The 17278-nt window shown below is 36.4% G+C and overlaps 1 protein-coding gene and 1 long non-coding RNA gene across 2 annotated transcripts in view; one reads left to right on the top strand and one right to left on the bottom strand.

Moving 5' to 3' along the window:
- The window catches only part of LOC122422268 (glutamyl aminopeptidase), a 79094-nt gene that overhangs the window by 31967 nt on the left and 29849 nt on the right, over window positions 1-17278 (bottom strand). Inside the window, exons 7-10 of the mRNA XM_043438629.1 lie at window positions 15057-15191; window positions 12626-12691; window positions 10120-10185; window positions 9831-9982 (exon numbers count right to left, since the gene is read on the bottom strand). Of these exons, the coding sequence (XP_043294564.1) occupies window positions 9831-9982; window positions 10120-10185; window positions 12626-12691; window positions 15057-15191 (419 nt within the window). The remainder of the gene's footprint in view (window positions 1-9830; window positions 9983-10119; window positions 10186-12625; window positions 12692-15056; window positions 15192-17278) is intronic.
- The window catches only part of LOC122422269, an 85619-nt gene that overhangs the window by 61907 nt on the left and 6434 nt on the right, over window positions 1-17278 (top strand). The gene's annotated exons all lie outside the window — the stretch shown is intronic.

Genomic DNA, 17278 nt, shown 5'->3' with positions numbered 1-17278 from the left:
CTAAGGTGAAGATTATTTCAATAAAATGCCTTCAGACTTTGGAATAGAGGTATTGCATAAATATAATAATTATATATATTATATAAGAAAACTGAGCATTCACATACATACTCGTATGCACTCTAATATGCTATAGTTCCTGTCAAGGAATATAATGCATTGTTAGAATTCAGAAGTAAAGAATTAAAATGCTGTGAAGGAAATAAAATATTTTAGAAATTACATTGAAATGATACCACCACCATCATCCCTTAAAATGTCTCATGCTCTTTAAATATCTCCTATTTAGAATCATGTGAACCAGTGTGCTGCAAAGAAAATCACTGGGCAAGCACGTTTCAGGGATTTTTAGTGTTTTCTTTAGCTCCTTAGTATTTTCTCGTGGAGCCACGGGGGGAGATGAGCTTTGTATTTTGATACAATATGTATGCCAGATATTTACTCTTGAAATCTCTTAAAAGAGATCTTAAGTGTCTTTTTGGTTGTTCTCATTATCATACCTTACCAGTCAGAAAATACAGGTGATCTAGAGAAAAGATGAATCTGAGTTTGGGTTTAGGTTTTATCTCAAAGTGGACCAATGATCTGTGATCATTCAAGTCCCTAACAGAGAATGGGGGAATGATATTTCTCCTTTTCAAGATCTAGTGAAATCTATATAATTCAGAGAGATGTGTGTTTGTCATCTGCATGAAAGAAGTAATCCTTTGGTTTATAATTAGTGAAATGTTTTATAGATTGAGCTTTTACTAGCTTTCTTGAAGGATTTTTTTGCATTTGAATATTTTCGGCTGTAAGTTTCACAGAGCCAATACATAAACTGTCTCTTGGATCTTATGGGAGACATTGTCAGTGGTCCAGCCTTATCCCCTTGAATTCGTCATGTTTGTACTTCCAGTTGTAGATTCCAATGTGCTTTCCCTGCCAACAGCCAGCACCAGGTCTGTCCGTCAGAGGACTGCTCTCTGGCTGCCTGATCAAGGAAATCCAGAAGTTCCTGAAAATGTACATCCTTGGGTGCAGTCTTTAGCCAATGATGGCTGAGCATGAGAATGTTCTTTGCCCCATCTGGCAGGACCACGTTGAGGCAGTCTCTAGAACTTCCTTACAGGGTAGTTACCCTGGACAGCACCCTCCTGTTGTATTTTGCTGTTTGATATTCCTCTGCCAACCCCCCACTAGCCTTTCCTAGATTTCCTTATGAGTCACTCTCACTTGAATGATCAGAGTCTGATTTCAGTGAGCCTAAGAATGATACCTTATAACTTCTCAACAGATAGACAAAGGTTTTTTTAAAGTCATATCCTACCTACAGATTTCACCCTTTCACTGCTCTGCTGATTTGGCTTTGCTATGTAGACTAACATTTCAATCTCCTCACCTTTCCCCCATGCCAACCCAACTGAAACAACAGATTCTGCAGTGTCTGGATACCCTATGTATACAGTTAGGATTTCACACTTCACTATCCCCTCTAAGACATGGTGTCTGGGACTAGGCTGTCCCTGAGAGTAAGCATAAGACATATTTCTAAGGTCATGTAAAAAAAATATTACTCTGATGTCTCTAAGAGCATCATAAGACAAAAAAAGTTAGAGGGTTAAGGCTATGTAATTTTATAGTTTTGGAACCACTTGCAGGATCTATTATAATCTGAGTAAAACAATAGATTTGAGAGTATAAAATATCAAGAAATAGAAATTACATAAATCAAATGATAGAGTTTCTTATATGTTATCTAAAATTCAAGAGTATATTTTTAAAGGTATAATTCACTTTTTAAATATCTAACAGGGAATATATATGTGTGTGTGTATGTGCTTAATTGCTCAGTCATGTCTAACTCTTAGCAACCCCATGGACTGTAGCCTGCCAGGTTCCTCTGTCCATGGGGATTCTCCAGGCAAGAATACTGGAGTGGGTTGCCATGCCCTCCTCCAGGGGATCTTCCCAACCCAGGGATCTAACTGAGGTATCCCACATTGCAGGCAGATCCTTTACCGTCTGGGCCACCAGGGAAGCCCATATATGTGTGTGTGTGTATATATATATATATAAATTATACCCAACACAACATCATAAAGCAATTTTCCTCCAATTAAAAAATAAGTTAAAAAAAAAGAAATATGTAAAACAATATAACAGTTTCTGGCAGTATAAATATGGCCAATCTAATTTTCAAAATAAGGAAACTAATTTTGCCCCACTATACCTGCTAGCATTCTTCCACCTGTTTACATTGACTAGACCACCAAAGACATGTAAACCTGTCCCATAGAGAACTCTTTCTGATGGAGACGTGAAACTCACCCATTTCTAATGGATGGGTTGAGGCCATAGCGTTAGAACAATAACTTACATACTTCTGAGCCATTTAGGTTATAAAAAGTTTCTGATCAGCAAGAATTCCCTAATGTTGGATTTCAGCAGTGAGAAAAGGGAAGAGGTCCTTTAGTTTATAGTATGAATTAATGTTGTCTACCAGACAGGAATATATCTGAACAGAGAGCAAGTGAATACTAGGATTGGAGGGGAAAAAAGATTCCTTTCTGGGGGTATTAGGCATAAATTATGATCTAGCTTTTAAATCAAATTGAAAAATAAGGAATGACAGCTTTTTATATGATGTCTTTTTTCTCTCTTATTTGTTCAGGAACCACTACAGATTTTAAAGAAATGTTCTTAGGAGTATAGCCTGTGTTTTCTAGGTTTATTTTCCTATGTGTATATAATTTGTAACTTTTTTTAGAAAGGGAACAAATAGATTGATTTTATGATAAATGATCACTAAAAATCATGCATCTATTAATCTAAAAATTTTTTTCTAAGTATCTGAAGGTTCAGACTAAAGAAAAGTATAAATGTTAGTATAATTTGGTGTTCTAAATCTTCATGGGGCTTCCCTTGTGGCTCAGGCAGTAAAGAATCTGCCTGCAGTGTGGGAGACTTTAGTTCAATCCCTGGGTGGGGAAGATCCCCTGGAAGAGGGCATGGCAACCCACTCTAGTATTCTTGCCTGGAGAATCCCATGGACAGAGGAGCCTGAATGCAATTTAAAGATTTATTATAACTTTTAAAAGTGATTTTAGACTGGCTGATATGCTTAGTTCCATTGGCAATAAAGTTTTTTTGTTTGGAGAGGGATCCATAATGCAGGAGTAGTTTTAAAAAATCCAATTCCACAGGTTTAAAAACACCACTGGCTGTCTTTGACTTAACAAATCAGTGGATGTGAATGAGAGAAGGGAATAACTACCGTGAAAGTTTCCCAATGAAAGTTTGTTTCTCAAGAAAGAAATATACTTAAAAATTTTTTTATGTTCAAAGACTATTAAATAGCAGTATTAAAGATAGCCAATCTGATCTGCTAGAACATAAACAGTAACTGTAAAAAAAACAATTTATAGTTATTAGAATGATCACATAAATTATGTAGGTTTATGTAATTGAACTGTTACCTGATAACAGCTCAGACCTAAGTATCAAATGATTCACATATTATGAAGAGGAAAGGATGAACAAAAGAGTCTTCTCCAGCATAATCTTTCCTCTCCAAAATAAAGGATATACAGACACTCCCTGACTGACTTCATTGGGCCTAAAAACTCAAATTTCCCTTTATTTTGGTGTGAACTATTAATTTTCAGAACCTGCGTTCTGCAAGATATCCAGTTTCTCTGAATTTCATTTACTGTGGGAGAGCTGAGTGTCTGAGGTTTTCCGGGTGGGAGACTGGTAACAGGTTTCAACAAGGTGACCACCACTGGCTTCTCTGGTTTAAGTGCCAACCAGTTTATTGGAAGTAGCTTATTAATTCTGAGTGTTCTTCATCCTCCATGCCTTGGACAGAAAGTTTTTGGCAATTTGAATTTTTGGAAATACCTAAGGTACTGTTAATGTAAGTTAATTCTCAAAGTCCTGAATTGGAAGCCAAGAAACAGATTCTGTTCCCTACTGCATGGAATATGTATCATAACGTGGGTCTATGAAGCTTTTTCAGTTCTCTAGAAATATGACTATGACCCCTATAAACACGATGAAAACAATGTTCTAAAAAGAGATTGTTCCTTGCAAATCCATCCGATTCGATTCCCTGTACACTGCTTATTCTTTAATTGGAAATTTTAACTCAAGTCAATCTTTGAAACATCTGCCACATGCCTCCAGCCCTAGCCACTCTCCTGGTGCAGGCCCCAGCAACTCCATCATCTCTCACAGGGGTCACCCGCTATGATATCATCCACACAGGTCTCCCTGAATCCACACTGGCCCCACGTGATCTGTTGTCCATAGTACACTAGAGGGGAACTTTGAAAAATGTAAACGTGATCCTGCCTGTCCTCGCCTTAACTTCCTTGAATTTGCACACTCTTGTTCAGAATCTTTAACATGGTCTGCATGCCTGGCCCCCGCCTTCCTCTCCAGCTTTATCCCCCAGTCCCCCAACTCTTCCCAGAGCCTCTTTGTCACCCGGTTCTTGGAGCAGTCACTTACACTCTGTGCAACCTTGAATAAGCTGTTTAATCATGTTCTGCCTAAATTTCTCCATCTGTTATAATAAAATACTCTACAGTACTTAAAACTGTGCCAGCTACCTAGTAAACGCCCCATCAGTATTGCACATCGTATGTTTAATGCTCCTTTTCAACGTTAGAGCCTTCATACGTGTTTTCTATGGTGACAACCCTGACAGTCACCCTCAACACCAATTTTTACTCAGTTTAAGAATCACTTCCTCAAGACAGAACGTCTTCTGTAGCCATCTCTACTCCACCACACCTCTTGCCTCAGGCTCAGTGTATCAGTGGACATGTATGGCAAGAGAGAATAATTACTGTGAAACTTCCAAGTGGGAGCTCGTTTTGCGAGAGAGAAATGTTTTTAAAATTTTAATATCCAGAGGCTTTATAGAAATATTAAAATGGGCCAATCTATTGATAATTTGCTGGAACATACAACTAACTATAAAAGAAACAGTTTACAGTTACTAGCTTAAACACTTCCTGAGACACTTTCTTTATACCCTGTAATTCTCCTTCCTCATATTATCCTAATTGCTATTGAATAAGTGATCTTGTGATGCTTTACATATGCGACTGTAAGATAAGGTCAGCGAGACTATTTAAAATGAGAGGAAGAAGGTGAAGGGTCTTTACAATAGAAATCAGGCAGTGGAGATTAGAAGCCATCTGGAGTCTGGTGGGTACAAAATTGTCTCCACCCAAAGCAAGTGTTAAGCTAAAAGACAATTAAAATCAGCATGGATGAAGTTAGAATGGTGTCCAGGGGATGAAGTGTATGGGTCACATTTAGCCAGAATCCTGTCCAGGAGGGGGCTCACTTGGGTAGGGGGTCTGAGATGATATCCCCAAAGTGGCACACCTAGGTTCCTGTGGCCAGCCCCATGGCTGGGAGACCCTGCAGGTGTGGGGGCAGTTGGCACTCCATTCATGTCTACAAAAATAACTAATTATATAGCGATGGTTATAGTGTTAACTCTTGTAAAAGCTGTTGTCATGCAAGGGTGATAAGTTTGGAAACCCCTGGCTGTGTGGCACATATTTTGTCAGCTGTTACAATATTTGAGATGTTTAAGAAATCTGGCAAATTAGAGGGAATGATTGACACATTGGATTTGTAATTTTAACTGAAATCCTTAGAATATCTTAACTCAGTAGTCATGTTTAAATGTCTAGAAAAATCTGATTGTGCTGGGGATTTTTTTGTTATTGTACTTTTATTGGAATATAATTGACTTACAATGTCAGTCTCAGGTATATGGCATAGTGATTCAGTTATACATATACATATATCATTCTTTTTCAGATTCTTTTCCCATATAGGTGATTATTGAATATTGAGTGGAGTTCCATGTGCTATACAGTAGGTTCCTGTTGGCCATCTATTTTATATACAGTGTGTGTATGTTAATCCCAAGCTCCTAATTTATTCTCCCCCACCGTGTTTCCCCTTTAGTAACCCTAAGTGTATTTTTGAAATCTGTGTCTGTTCCAAATATGATTCCACATATGAGTGATATCATATGATATTTGTCTTTCCCTGACTTAACTTCACCTAGTATGATAATCTCTAGGTCTGTCCATATTGCTTCAAGTGGCACTATTTTGTTCCTTTATGGCTGAGTAGTAGTATATACACATACCACATGTTCTTTATCCATTCTTCTGTTGATGGACATTCAGATTGCTTCTATGTCTTGGCTATTATAAATAGTGCTGCAATGAACATTGGGGTGAATGTTATCTTTTTAAATTACGGCTTTCTCCAGATATATGCCCAGTAGTAGGATTGTTGGATCATCTGGTAGTTCTGTTTTTAGTTTAAGAAAACATCATACTGTTCTCCATAGTATTTGTACCAATTTACATTTCCACAAACAGTGTAACAGCATTCCCTTTTCTCCATTCCCTCTCCAGCAGTTATTGTTTGTAGGCCTTTTGGTGCTTCATTCTGACCTGTGTGAGGTGATACCTCAGTGTAGTTTTGACTTGCGTTTCTCTGATATTTAGTAATGCTGAGCATCTTTTTATGTGCTAGGAAAGTCTCATTTTGTAAAGTTAAAGGTTTGATTATTTTTGTTGTTGTTGTTTTTAAAGCTTAATGTGTTGAAAATGTCCAAGAATTGATATGTCATATTTGTGAATTTTCATTTGTTATGTCCATAAAAATGTATAGAAAAGTATCTTTTAATTAGATTTATAAATCTGTGTCTTTAGGTGTTTATATTTGAAATTATAAATGGAATTTAATAACATTTTAAGTATTGTCGGGGGCTTCTGTGATAACTCAGTTGGTAAAGAATCTGCCTGCAATGCAGGAGACCTGGGTTCAGTCCCTGGGTTGGGAAGATCCCCCGGAGAAGGGAAAGGCTACCCACTCCAGAATTCTGGCCTGGAGAATTCCACGAACTGGATATACTCCATGGAGTTGCAAAGAGTGGGACACAACTGAGGGACTTTCATTTTCACTTCACTAAGTAGTATTGTTTAGAAGTTGCTTGTAAATAAAATATACAAAATAATTTAATTGGTTTTGTCACTGTTAAAATGTTTGGGAGAATTTCATTTATGCATTGTAAATAAAAAGATCCTCAATCAAAAACTAGAAAAACTGCTATTGAAAAGCCACAGTCTCCTCCACCCTACCCACAGGCCAGCACCTCTCTCAGAAGCACCCTCTTTTAAATGTCTAATCCTGTAACTGTGAATACCTCTGTATTATTTAGGTAGTATTTATTAACTCACCCACCAAAGAGGGTGATTTAATTCACTTTCACTGCTTTCTTTTTCTTTCTCCCTTTAACAGGTAGAGTGGGAGGTGGAATGTATTATTTGCTGATTTCTATTAACTCACATCATGACCAGCTTCAGGCTGCTGGCATAATATCTCTGAGTTGGGATTAAAACCAGCTTCAGTCCATCCCTGAATCAGTATCCCAACACTCTTCCACCTTCTCTTCCTTTTCCACCTCCTTTCTTCTGTCAATTATCTTTTTTCTTGTTACAGTGTTAAAACTGTTTATATGTACAATATAACCTGCCACCAGAACAAAATTTTAACATGTTATCCATTGGTTGATTATAAAAAAAACTAAAAGACAATAAATAACATATATGGAGTTATGCTGTATACCTATTGTTGGCCAAGAAGTGTGTTGGAGTTATATTTCCTTTTCTATGGTTTGATTTCATAGCTCTTGAGTCACTTAAATAAAACTTTCCCCTAACATCTTATTTTATAAGGGTAAAATAGACTCCTTTTTGGGCTTCCCTGGTAGCTCAGTGGTAAAGTATCCACCTGCCAGCGCAGGAGACTCCTTTTCCTTATACTTTATCAGTAGCATAAAATCATTCTACCTGCTTCTTTTTTTTGGGGGGGGGGGTGTGTCACAATTTTTACATACGGCCTTGATTTTTTTTTCTAATTTTTCTTCTTTATAGTTGACCAAACTGATAGGCCTTCACCAACTCCTCAATTTTGCCATCCTCCCAATCATACTGTCTTTTTTCCTGCAGATCACCTAACTCAGCTCCAGTCCTCCTGGGGCACTGGGAACCCACTGGATGGCTACTGATCTGCATTTCCTTTCATGGATCTCCTAGGACAGATACACTGTTTCCTGGATCCTGTGTCTTCCTGTTTTTATATATTCATATTTTTTCTCTCTGCTCCAGTTTGCCTAGAGTGTAACCTCAGTAACTTTCTAAGTGCTGTGTGGAAAGTATTTTCTGGGGCTGCATGTCAGAAAATGCCTTCACTATGCTGTTACATTTGGTTTAGGGACTGGGTAGAGAATCGGAGGTTGAAAATATTTTTTGCATCTACATTTTAAATGTCTGCTTTATTTTCTTCTTGTGTTCAGAGCTGTTGTGAAGAATTCTAATGTCACAGTAACTCATGTACCCTTATTCTCTGAAATTTCATGAGGCTGTAGCTAAATATGTTTTGGTTTTTACCATTTTGTACTGTGTACTCAATGGGACTTTTAAATCAGAATCCTTGTGTCTTTTATTATTTCTTTGATATAATATGCCCATTAAGTTTCTCTGTTTTCCTTTCTTGAGAGACTTCTATTAGTTGGTGCTAGGTTTTTTTCATATTTATCTTCTCTTTCACATTTACCAGTTCTGTGTATGCTTGTCCTGTACTTTTAGAGAATTCTCCAAGTTTTTTTCTAATTGGTCTATTAATTTCTTTGACAACTGAAATTTTAATCTTTCATAGCTCTTTTATATTTTTAGTTTGTCCTTTCAAAAAAATCTGCTCTTAGTTAATGTGTATAAGAGCTTTGATCTCAATATATTTCATAAATTTATTTTTTATTTTGATTATGTCTCTTATTGAGATGGGTTTATTGTTTGTTCATGTGAGATTTTAACTTTTATGTTTTTAGATTTTTTTCATGCATCTTGTTATCTTTTATCGTTCACTCATGTTTAAGAAAGAAGGACTAAATTGATTATTCTTGGTGTCTTGTATGTAACCCCTCTACTGTTGAGAAGAGAGTTATATTTTTGAGACAGACTTCTCCGCTGAACAGGAAGTCTGACTAGAGGCTCTGTGTATGTGTGAGTGGAGCTGGCTGCTCCAGCCCATTCATCCTACCAATGCCACAAGGAGGAAAGCTTTACTCTGCGTGCACCAGCCAAATGGAAATCCTTAGCTCTCCTCCATTGTTTTAGTCAATTTGTTCAGAAAAAAAAAAAAAAAAAAAGCCCTCTGGGTTTTTGCTGGGTCTTTGACAGACTTTTGAGAGCTCTGTGCAGAGGAAAGAATGGCAGTCAGTGAAGGGAAAGTGGAGGGAGAGGGGTCTGGCCAACACAATGGTCCTGAGTGCAGACTTCCTAACTGCCCTACTTCCCACCTCACCTCTCACTCCTGCCGTCCACTCTGAGTGCTGACTCTCAGCCCAGGCCCATCGAGGGCAGGGGAACTCAGCTGCCAGCTCTGCTCAAGTCTCCTCCTCTGGCTGCACCCTCTCAGTTTGTTTTCTGTCTATATCCCTCCCTCTGCTTTTCTTCATCTAGGAGTCTATGATGCACTTAGCCTTTCCTCTCTGCTTTCTTTACATCTCTGAGTTTATTTCTTTTAGTATTTCTATTTCCTTATTCAGTCATTTCTGGGAAGAATAAGACTTGCATGCACGTGCTCAGTCCACCATTTTGAACCCAGAGATGACTGAGCTATTTCTAAATGTCTTTATTTCCATAAAGACACTGTGCTTATGAATCAGGTACCAAAGAACAAGTTCTAAATGAATTGCCAGTATTTCCATCAAATTTCCCCTGAAGTGCATTATAGAGTCATACCCAAAAGCTGAATGTGGCTCAGAAGAATTAGCTCTCGAGTCCAACAGAAAACGTTTCTGTGTGATGTTCTTCATATTGTCCACATTAAGTACAGGGTAACCCATCTGATTGGTCCAGGTATCCATTACTTCTTTCACTGGGAGATTACTTGCCTAAGATTAAAAAAAAGAGAGAGAGAATAATCAATCAACAAATAAGGGGAGATAAAAGGATAGAATAATCAGATAAAGAAATGATTGATAAATCATTTGTTAATCAAAGAAATTTTTGAGGATATACTTCTCATTACCTCTTCAAGTGCTTCCCAGAAATCTGAAGTTTTGGCATTCTGAAATTTGTATTTTTTCAAGTAATTCTGCATGTGAAAGATAAATATTTCAGAAGTCAATGTTTGCTTTTTCCATACTTTCACAACATCAGTGAACAGTTCAACAATCTCATTCTAATGTATAATATAGCAAGTATACCTAGAATGAAAATCGAATGATATTCTGTATGTAAAACATTTCATAACCTATAAAAACACTGTACAAATAATGATTTATTTGTAAAGCATAAGAAATACTTTTTATTATTAATGGGATAATTTTTTTTTTTAGTCTAATGGAATTGTGAACAGGAGAGGAAAAGTTTAATTTTTTCAGGATATACAATGCGAGGTACTTAAGGACAGTTGAGTGTTCAGCAGACAGTCAACAGACCGTAACATTTTTGATCTGCTAGGGAAAAAAGACTCATGATTCTATGATGTTCACTTACTAGTGTTAAACTGTCCACTACCAGCTGATCCCTTACCTTTATTTACACCAGTACTGCTTTCTCATCTCAGACCCTAGACAGTCCCATCACTCATGAGTGGTTTAAGTGATATGCAAAGATAAAAACTGGTAAGCTTGGCTCTAAGCCAGGGCTCTCGGCAAACTTCTTCCATAAAAAGCTGTAAAGATTTTAAGTGTTGTGAGCCATATAAGTCTCTGTCACAACTACTCAACTCTGCCTCCGTAGCCCCAAAGCAGCCAAGATAATATGTAAGTGAGTAATCAAGGCTGTTTTCTAGTGAAGCATTATTTATGCACTAATATTTGACTTCCATGCAATGTTCACATGTCATGAAATATGCTTCTTTTGATTTTTTCCAGCCATTTAAAAATGTAGAAATGATTTTCATTTGCAGACCTTACAAAAATGGGTGATAGACTGGATTTGGCCCACAAGCTATAGGAGTAGTTTGCAGACTTTTGTTCTAAAGAAATGAATATACAGTCTTTGGAATAATAATAATCATGATGATGATAATGGATAAATTGTGGAAATTACTTTAAAGTGTAAGCCTTCGTTTTTCAAATATTTTTACAATACAAATACAAAATATTTTTAACTAGAAAGTTCCCCATTTTGTCAGTTCTGGTCCCCAAACCTCTCTGCATATGAGTTTTCAGGGATACTGTGATATTCCTAAAGAAAATTCCTAGTCTTCTAATCTCATAATTGGGTACTACTTGTGGTTCTCCAGGAAACCTTCCAAAATTCCTGCTGTAATCACTTCTCTGTTATGCTCTAGAATTGTCCTGTTTAAAATATGGATGTCTTTGATGGAAACAGAACCTTCTTAAGTGGTCTTTGAGTCTTCAAAGAAAATAAACCAGTGGTTGACTTTGCACATATCATTTTCACTCTAAGTTGCTCTAACTTTCAAGAGGTGCTATACCTAAGTCATGTTGTCCTCTAAGTTCCTTTTTTTAGCCATGGAGAGATAAAACAACACTAGCAGGACTGCTCCAAGATACCTGGGAGAGGGTGGAAGCCAGTTTGAAACGCTGCCTTCGTATTTGTTCTTTTGGTCGGCCGACTGCTCAGTACTGCCACTGGAGGGCAGGCAAAGGAAGGGAGAGGAAATGAGATGCGCAGGTTCTTTGTCTAACTCGCTCCCGAGTTTTGTGTAGGTCATTCGTTCTTAGTAAAATAACTGGACACTTGAAATAGTAATAATTATAATCACAGCTACCTGTTAATGATGATTTTTAGTGACTAGTTTCTGCTTAAAATTAATTTCAAGGAACTTCTTTGTATATTCACAGTGTCTTGTACTGAGAAGCATGCAATCTTGGGACTGAAAGGAACCTTAAATACTATTTTATCCGACTCTCACATTTTGGGGGTGAAGGAAACTGGTGTCTAGAGAGAAGAGATTTGCCTGAGGTTACAGTGAAGAGACTTCTGAGTCCTGGATCACTGTGTGGTTTTCATCACGGCTGTTGCTGGTTTTCAAGTCAGTTTCTTGCTTCTTCTGAGTGAGAGGATTGCAGCTTATAGTATACTAAAAGTAACTCATTTTATCTAGATTAGTGCTTTTAAATATTCTATACTGACATTTTCTTCTTCACTTTGAATAATCACAATATAGTCATTCTAGTCAAAAGTTCATGATGACCTAGATCGCTCGATAATAGTCCCTCAGTTGTTACTGGTAAGCACAAAATGAAACAGTGTTTCTATTACTAATATCTTAGGAAGGGAAAGGACATTTTCCAAGCCCTAACCCTGTAAAGGATATCAAAAATAACACTAAGTAATCTGTTTAACTTCTCTGTGAAACTTGTGCTAAGTGACAGTTACAGACACAATGTAGGTAACAGACTGTATGTGAAATCACTTTTTTTGAGTTTGCAATATTATCTATTCCTGAACAAGGAAAGTAAAAGTAAAAGGGGAATTGTCCTTAACCACATATCTTAACATTCATCAGTCACATACCAGTGTAGTTTTTTAATAGTATTAAAAGTAATAAATCATACCTGACATCCTGCTTGAAATTTCTCTGGTGTTATCCAGTTTTCAAGCATTCTCAGAATGGAAGCTCCCTATGATGTAAAAGAATGGCAAGAAAAACTAATATAGGATATATAAAAGAAACAAATATCAGTGATGTCTACTGGGACTAGTATCTCATGATCATATTTGTGGGATAATGTCTTCAAGATGACTCTGCTAAATGGTTATCAATCTGTGATTCTAGGGTGAAAATACCATCTGGCATACCCCCATATCTATGCTTCTAAAATAACTAAAAGGCAGGGAAAAAAGGATACAAGGGCCATCCTTCCAGAAACCTGAGATTCAAATAATTATTGCACTTCGCCACATGAACCAGTAGATGGGGCTTTCCTAATGAAAGAGAAACTTGGGGGGGGGGGAAGTATCAAGTCATCTTCTTTGAACAAAGAAAGCAATTTCAGGATAAAATTCTGGCTACTTCTTAGGTATATTGGAATATTTGGAGAACTTATATTTAACAGAGGGGAGTAAATAGTTGAGGAATTAATCAGGTCATATAGTTCAATATAGATTAGACATATAATTTCTAATATAGATTAGACATATGATTTCTAATATAGATTAGACATATGATTTCTAATATAGATTAGACATATAATTTACTGAAGCCCAGGTGTCTCAGTGGTAAAGAACCCGCCTGCCAGTGCAGGAGACACAAGAGACGCAAGTTTAACCCCTGGGCTGGGAAGATTCCCTGGAGAAGGAAATGGCAACCCACTCCAGTATTCTTGCTGGAAAATCCCATGGACAGCGGAGCCTGGCGAGTCTATGGAATCGCAAAGAGTCAGACACAACTGAGCACTATCCACACACGAAGACATATAATTTAGGCATAAAATGCTTCTCTTCCAAAATGGTTTATCTCACTTGGTTTTATTTAGTCTGAAGCATCTGATGAATACCTCTGCTCTCTACTTGCTTTTCATATGTTATAAGATTAACTCTAAAACACTTTATTGGTAGATTTAAAGGGCTTCCTGGTGACTTAGTAGTAAAGAATCCACCTGCTACTGCAGGAGACCTAGTTTCATTCCCTGTGTTGGGAAGATCCCCTGGAAAAGGAAATGACATCCCACATCAATATTCTTGCCTGGGAAACCCCATGGACAGAGGAGCCTGGCGGGCTATAATCCATGGGGTTGTAAAGAGTCGGACACAACTTAGTGACTAAACAATAACAATAGCCAAAATAGATTTAAAAATCAATTTTCAAGTACCTGACCAGAGAAACATTGCTTACTCATTTAAATTAGCAATTTTTACTGTAATTTATTAAAATATAAGTTATTTTTGTACCTAGTGGAAGGCTAAAGGCTTAGAAACATGTATTTATTTCTGACCTAATACCGTAAACCCATGGAATATCTGGGACTTAGGAAGAAAGTCATTTAATAAATATAAATGTCTCTCCATGAATTATTAGAATATACTATAAGTAGATTCAAAGTTTCCATTTTAACTGAACAATAAAAAGAATCATTGATAATGTAAAAGAAAAACGAATAAAGGAAGCCTAAAAATGCCATGAAAATATATGAGAGGGAAAGCCAAAAAATACGATGCTGTAAGCTTCAAATACTAATATATGGTATTTTTCACTCAAGCCAATTTTATCTACTATTCATTTTAATAATTATCATAGTTTGTCTTAAATAAAACTTTGGGTATCACCTAGAACAATAAAATGTATTAGTTTACAGTGGTTTTTGGATAACTTAGTATAGTCGATAAACCATAAGAAGCTGAGGTAGAAAACTGACTAAAATATGCTGCATACAGGTGTGGAATATGTTTTCAGGAGAAGCTACAGAAGAAAAACTTGTAAGAGAAAATGGGTAGCATGGAACTTTGGGTCACTATGGATTTTCAACACCTTTCATAGAATTTTAGTGGATAAAGATGCCGCATCTATCACATGCTAACAAAAGTCATTCATCTTTAAATCTTATACGAAACCAGATGAAAGTATTCCTTAAATGGACTTGGATTTAAGTACTTACTGGAAGCATTCTACTAGAAAAGGTGTCCATGTATATGGCATTTCTCATTGACTACAGAAAAAGATTTATTGTCATTCAAATAATCAAATCAAATAATTTTAAATTGGATGTTTAAAGTATAAATGTTCAGTTATCAGAATGAGAGCCATTTTTAGCAAAAGTGAAAAGAGAAACTTTAAAAAAATCTGATTCAGAATTCTGTGACAATGACCAGCATTGATCATTTCCACTGAAAACTGCAAACTGTGGAATATTCAGCACTGGAATAAGTTCTTCACTATTTCCCCAAACCCATTAACATAATCTAACCATTCATACCATTTTTAGGCATTTGCTAAGGAAAAGGCCATTAAACAGGAAGACATTCAAAACAGTGTCATATTTTCCCCACCTTACTATAGGAAATTCCATCAAAAACAGATGTTATTTCATCAGGAGTTGTCACAGTGACTACAATTGGGTGTGAAGATATCAAAGAATCATCCTCTTGCACAGGTAATACATCGTCAAGTATCATCTGATCACGCTGAAATGACAATGAAACAAAGAAATATAGCACTTTATACTGGTTTATATATAAAATATTTATATAATAAAGATTGACTCATGTTATTTAAAGCAAGCATTAGGTGGTCAATTAATCATATTTGGCATTGATTTTTCTACACTGATTCTACACTGATTCCATTCCCTTCCCCTACATATAATTGCTTTGACTTTTCCCCTATATGGCTGGCCAAAAAGACACAAGCATTTATAAATTGTTTCTGCTATTTCTGTATGTCTTTCAGACATGTACCAAACTTCTCAGGCTCTGTTTCCATATCTGCGCAACAGGAATGATGGTATCACCTCACAAATTTGTCTGAGAAGTAAGGAAGAATGTTGATCTACCAAAAAAGGATGTTTTAGGGGTCTTTTCTGCCAACTAATCATTGGAATTTGTAGTATTCATTATTGAAGAAAATACTAACTTTTGCATTAGTTCTAATAGTTACCTTCTCATTCCAACCCTAGGTTTTCACAGCAAAATAGAGTGGTTGAGAGGTCTAGCCCTATAGTCAAACTTTGTGGGTTCAAAGCTCATTATCTCGACATGCAAGTTTAAGTAATTTCCCTCACTCATTAAATAGGAGTAATGATGGCAGCTACTTTTCAGAAATGTGCCGAGGATTTAATGAGACAATGCATGCAAGCATTTGACATAGTACCTGGCACAGAGTGAAATCTTAACACATTAGCTCCTATAATCATTTTGATCCTTAATTAGTTAGAATCTGAAATCTAGCTCTAATAAAGCACTGCTAATAAAAAATCAAAAGTTTTATTGGTCTTACTTAATCAAAAAATATTTCCAAAAGGGAGCATGCTATATTAGTTTACATTTTCCAAGTTTGCGAATTCCATTAATAATAGGCAGGATACTATTGTCAAATGATGACTGTCAATCAAGGTAATTTGATTTAGATTTTAATTTTTGTGCCCCTAAAATGTTTTGGTAAGAAGAAAGAATCTTATTCTCAATGTCGGTAAATTTGACTCTAGTCTTGATTGTGTTACCAATTGTCTATGTAATATTGCAAACTTATATTACCTTCCTGGGCATCAGAGTTTTCACCTGTGAAATGAGGCTCCTCTATTGTGGTACTTAGCAAGCTTTCTTACAATGCATCTTTGTTCATCTATCCCCTCCACCACCAGACCCTAAATTGGGAGCTTTTATAAGGGCAGGAAGTGTGTGTGTTTTATTTAGTTTTGGGTCCTCTATAGTGTTCATTGAATGAAGAATGAATGAATGGATGAAGAATGAATGAGTTGGATCATATGATTACATTTCATTTAAGAACTGAATACTAAATTCTTCTAATATTTAATTGGTGTTTTTGAAACATTAAAAATTAAATGTTAAAATATTACATATTATATTATGCATAATATAGTAATATTAAAATGTTATAATTTCTTATATCTTGATTTACAGAGGGTTACTTTATAAAAAGTAAAGGACAAAATAGCTTTTCATTTATATAGTTTAATTTCAATAAATTACAAAATCAGCATTTTTCAACATAAATGAATGGTCTTCAGCTAGGGGAACTTTGTCCAAGTGACATATGAAAATATGTGGGGAAATTTGGGGTTTTACAACTGGGATGGAGAGTTACCCGAATCTAATAGATACAGGCCAGGGATGCTGCTAAATAGCCTACAATACACAGAACACCCCCCCACAACAAAGAAATATCTGGCCCAATAGTTCCAGATGAAAAATCCTGATGTAGATTAAATTTTAAGGAAGCAATTGTTGCAAATTAATTTTTTAGTTTTTTTTTTTTAATTTATTTTTATTAGTTGGAGGCTAATTACTTTACAATATTGTAGTGGTTTTAGTTTTTAAACCAGGTTGTGCAAACTTAAAGAAGTTCGAAGGCAATGGCAACCCACTCCACTACTCTTGCCTGGGAAATCCCATGGACGGAGGAGCCTGGAGGGCTACAGTCCATGGGGTCTCGAAGAGTCAGACACGACTGAACGACTTCACTTTCACTTTTCACTTTCATGCACTGGAGAAGGAAATGGCAACCCACTCCAGGGTTCTTGCCTGGAGAATCC

This window comes from Cervus canadensis, chromosome 19, assembly GCF_019320065.1.
Source record: "Cervus canadensis isolate Bull #8, Minnesota chromosome 19, ASM1932006v1, whole genome shotgun sequence".
Taxonomy (NCBI): domain Eukaryota; kingdom Metazoa; phylum Chordata; class Mammalia; order Artiodactyla; family Cervidae; genus Cervus; species Cervus canadensis.
The sequence above is the reverse complement of the archived record's forward strand: the minus strand, read 5'-3'. Positions and strand labels throughout refer to the sequence as shown.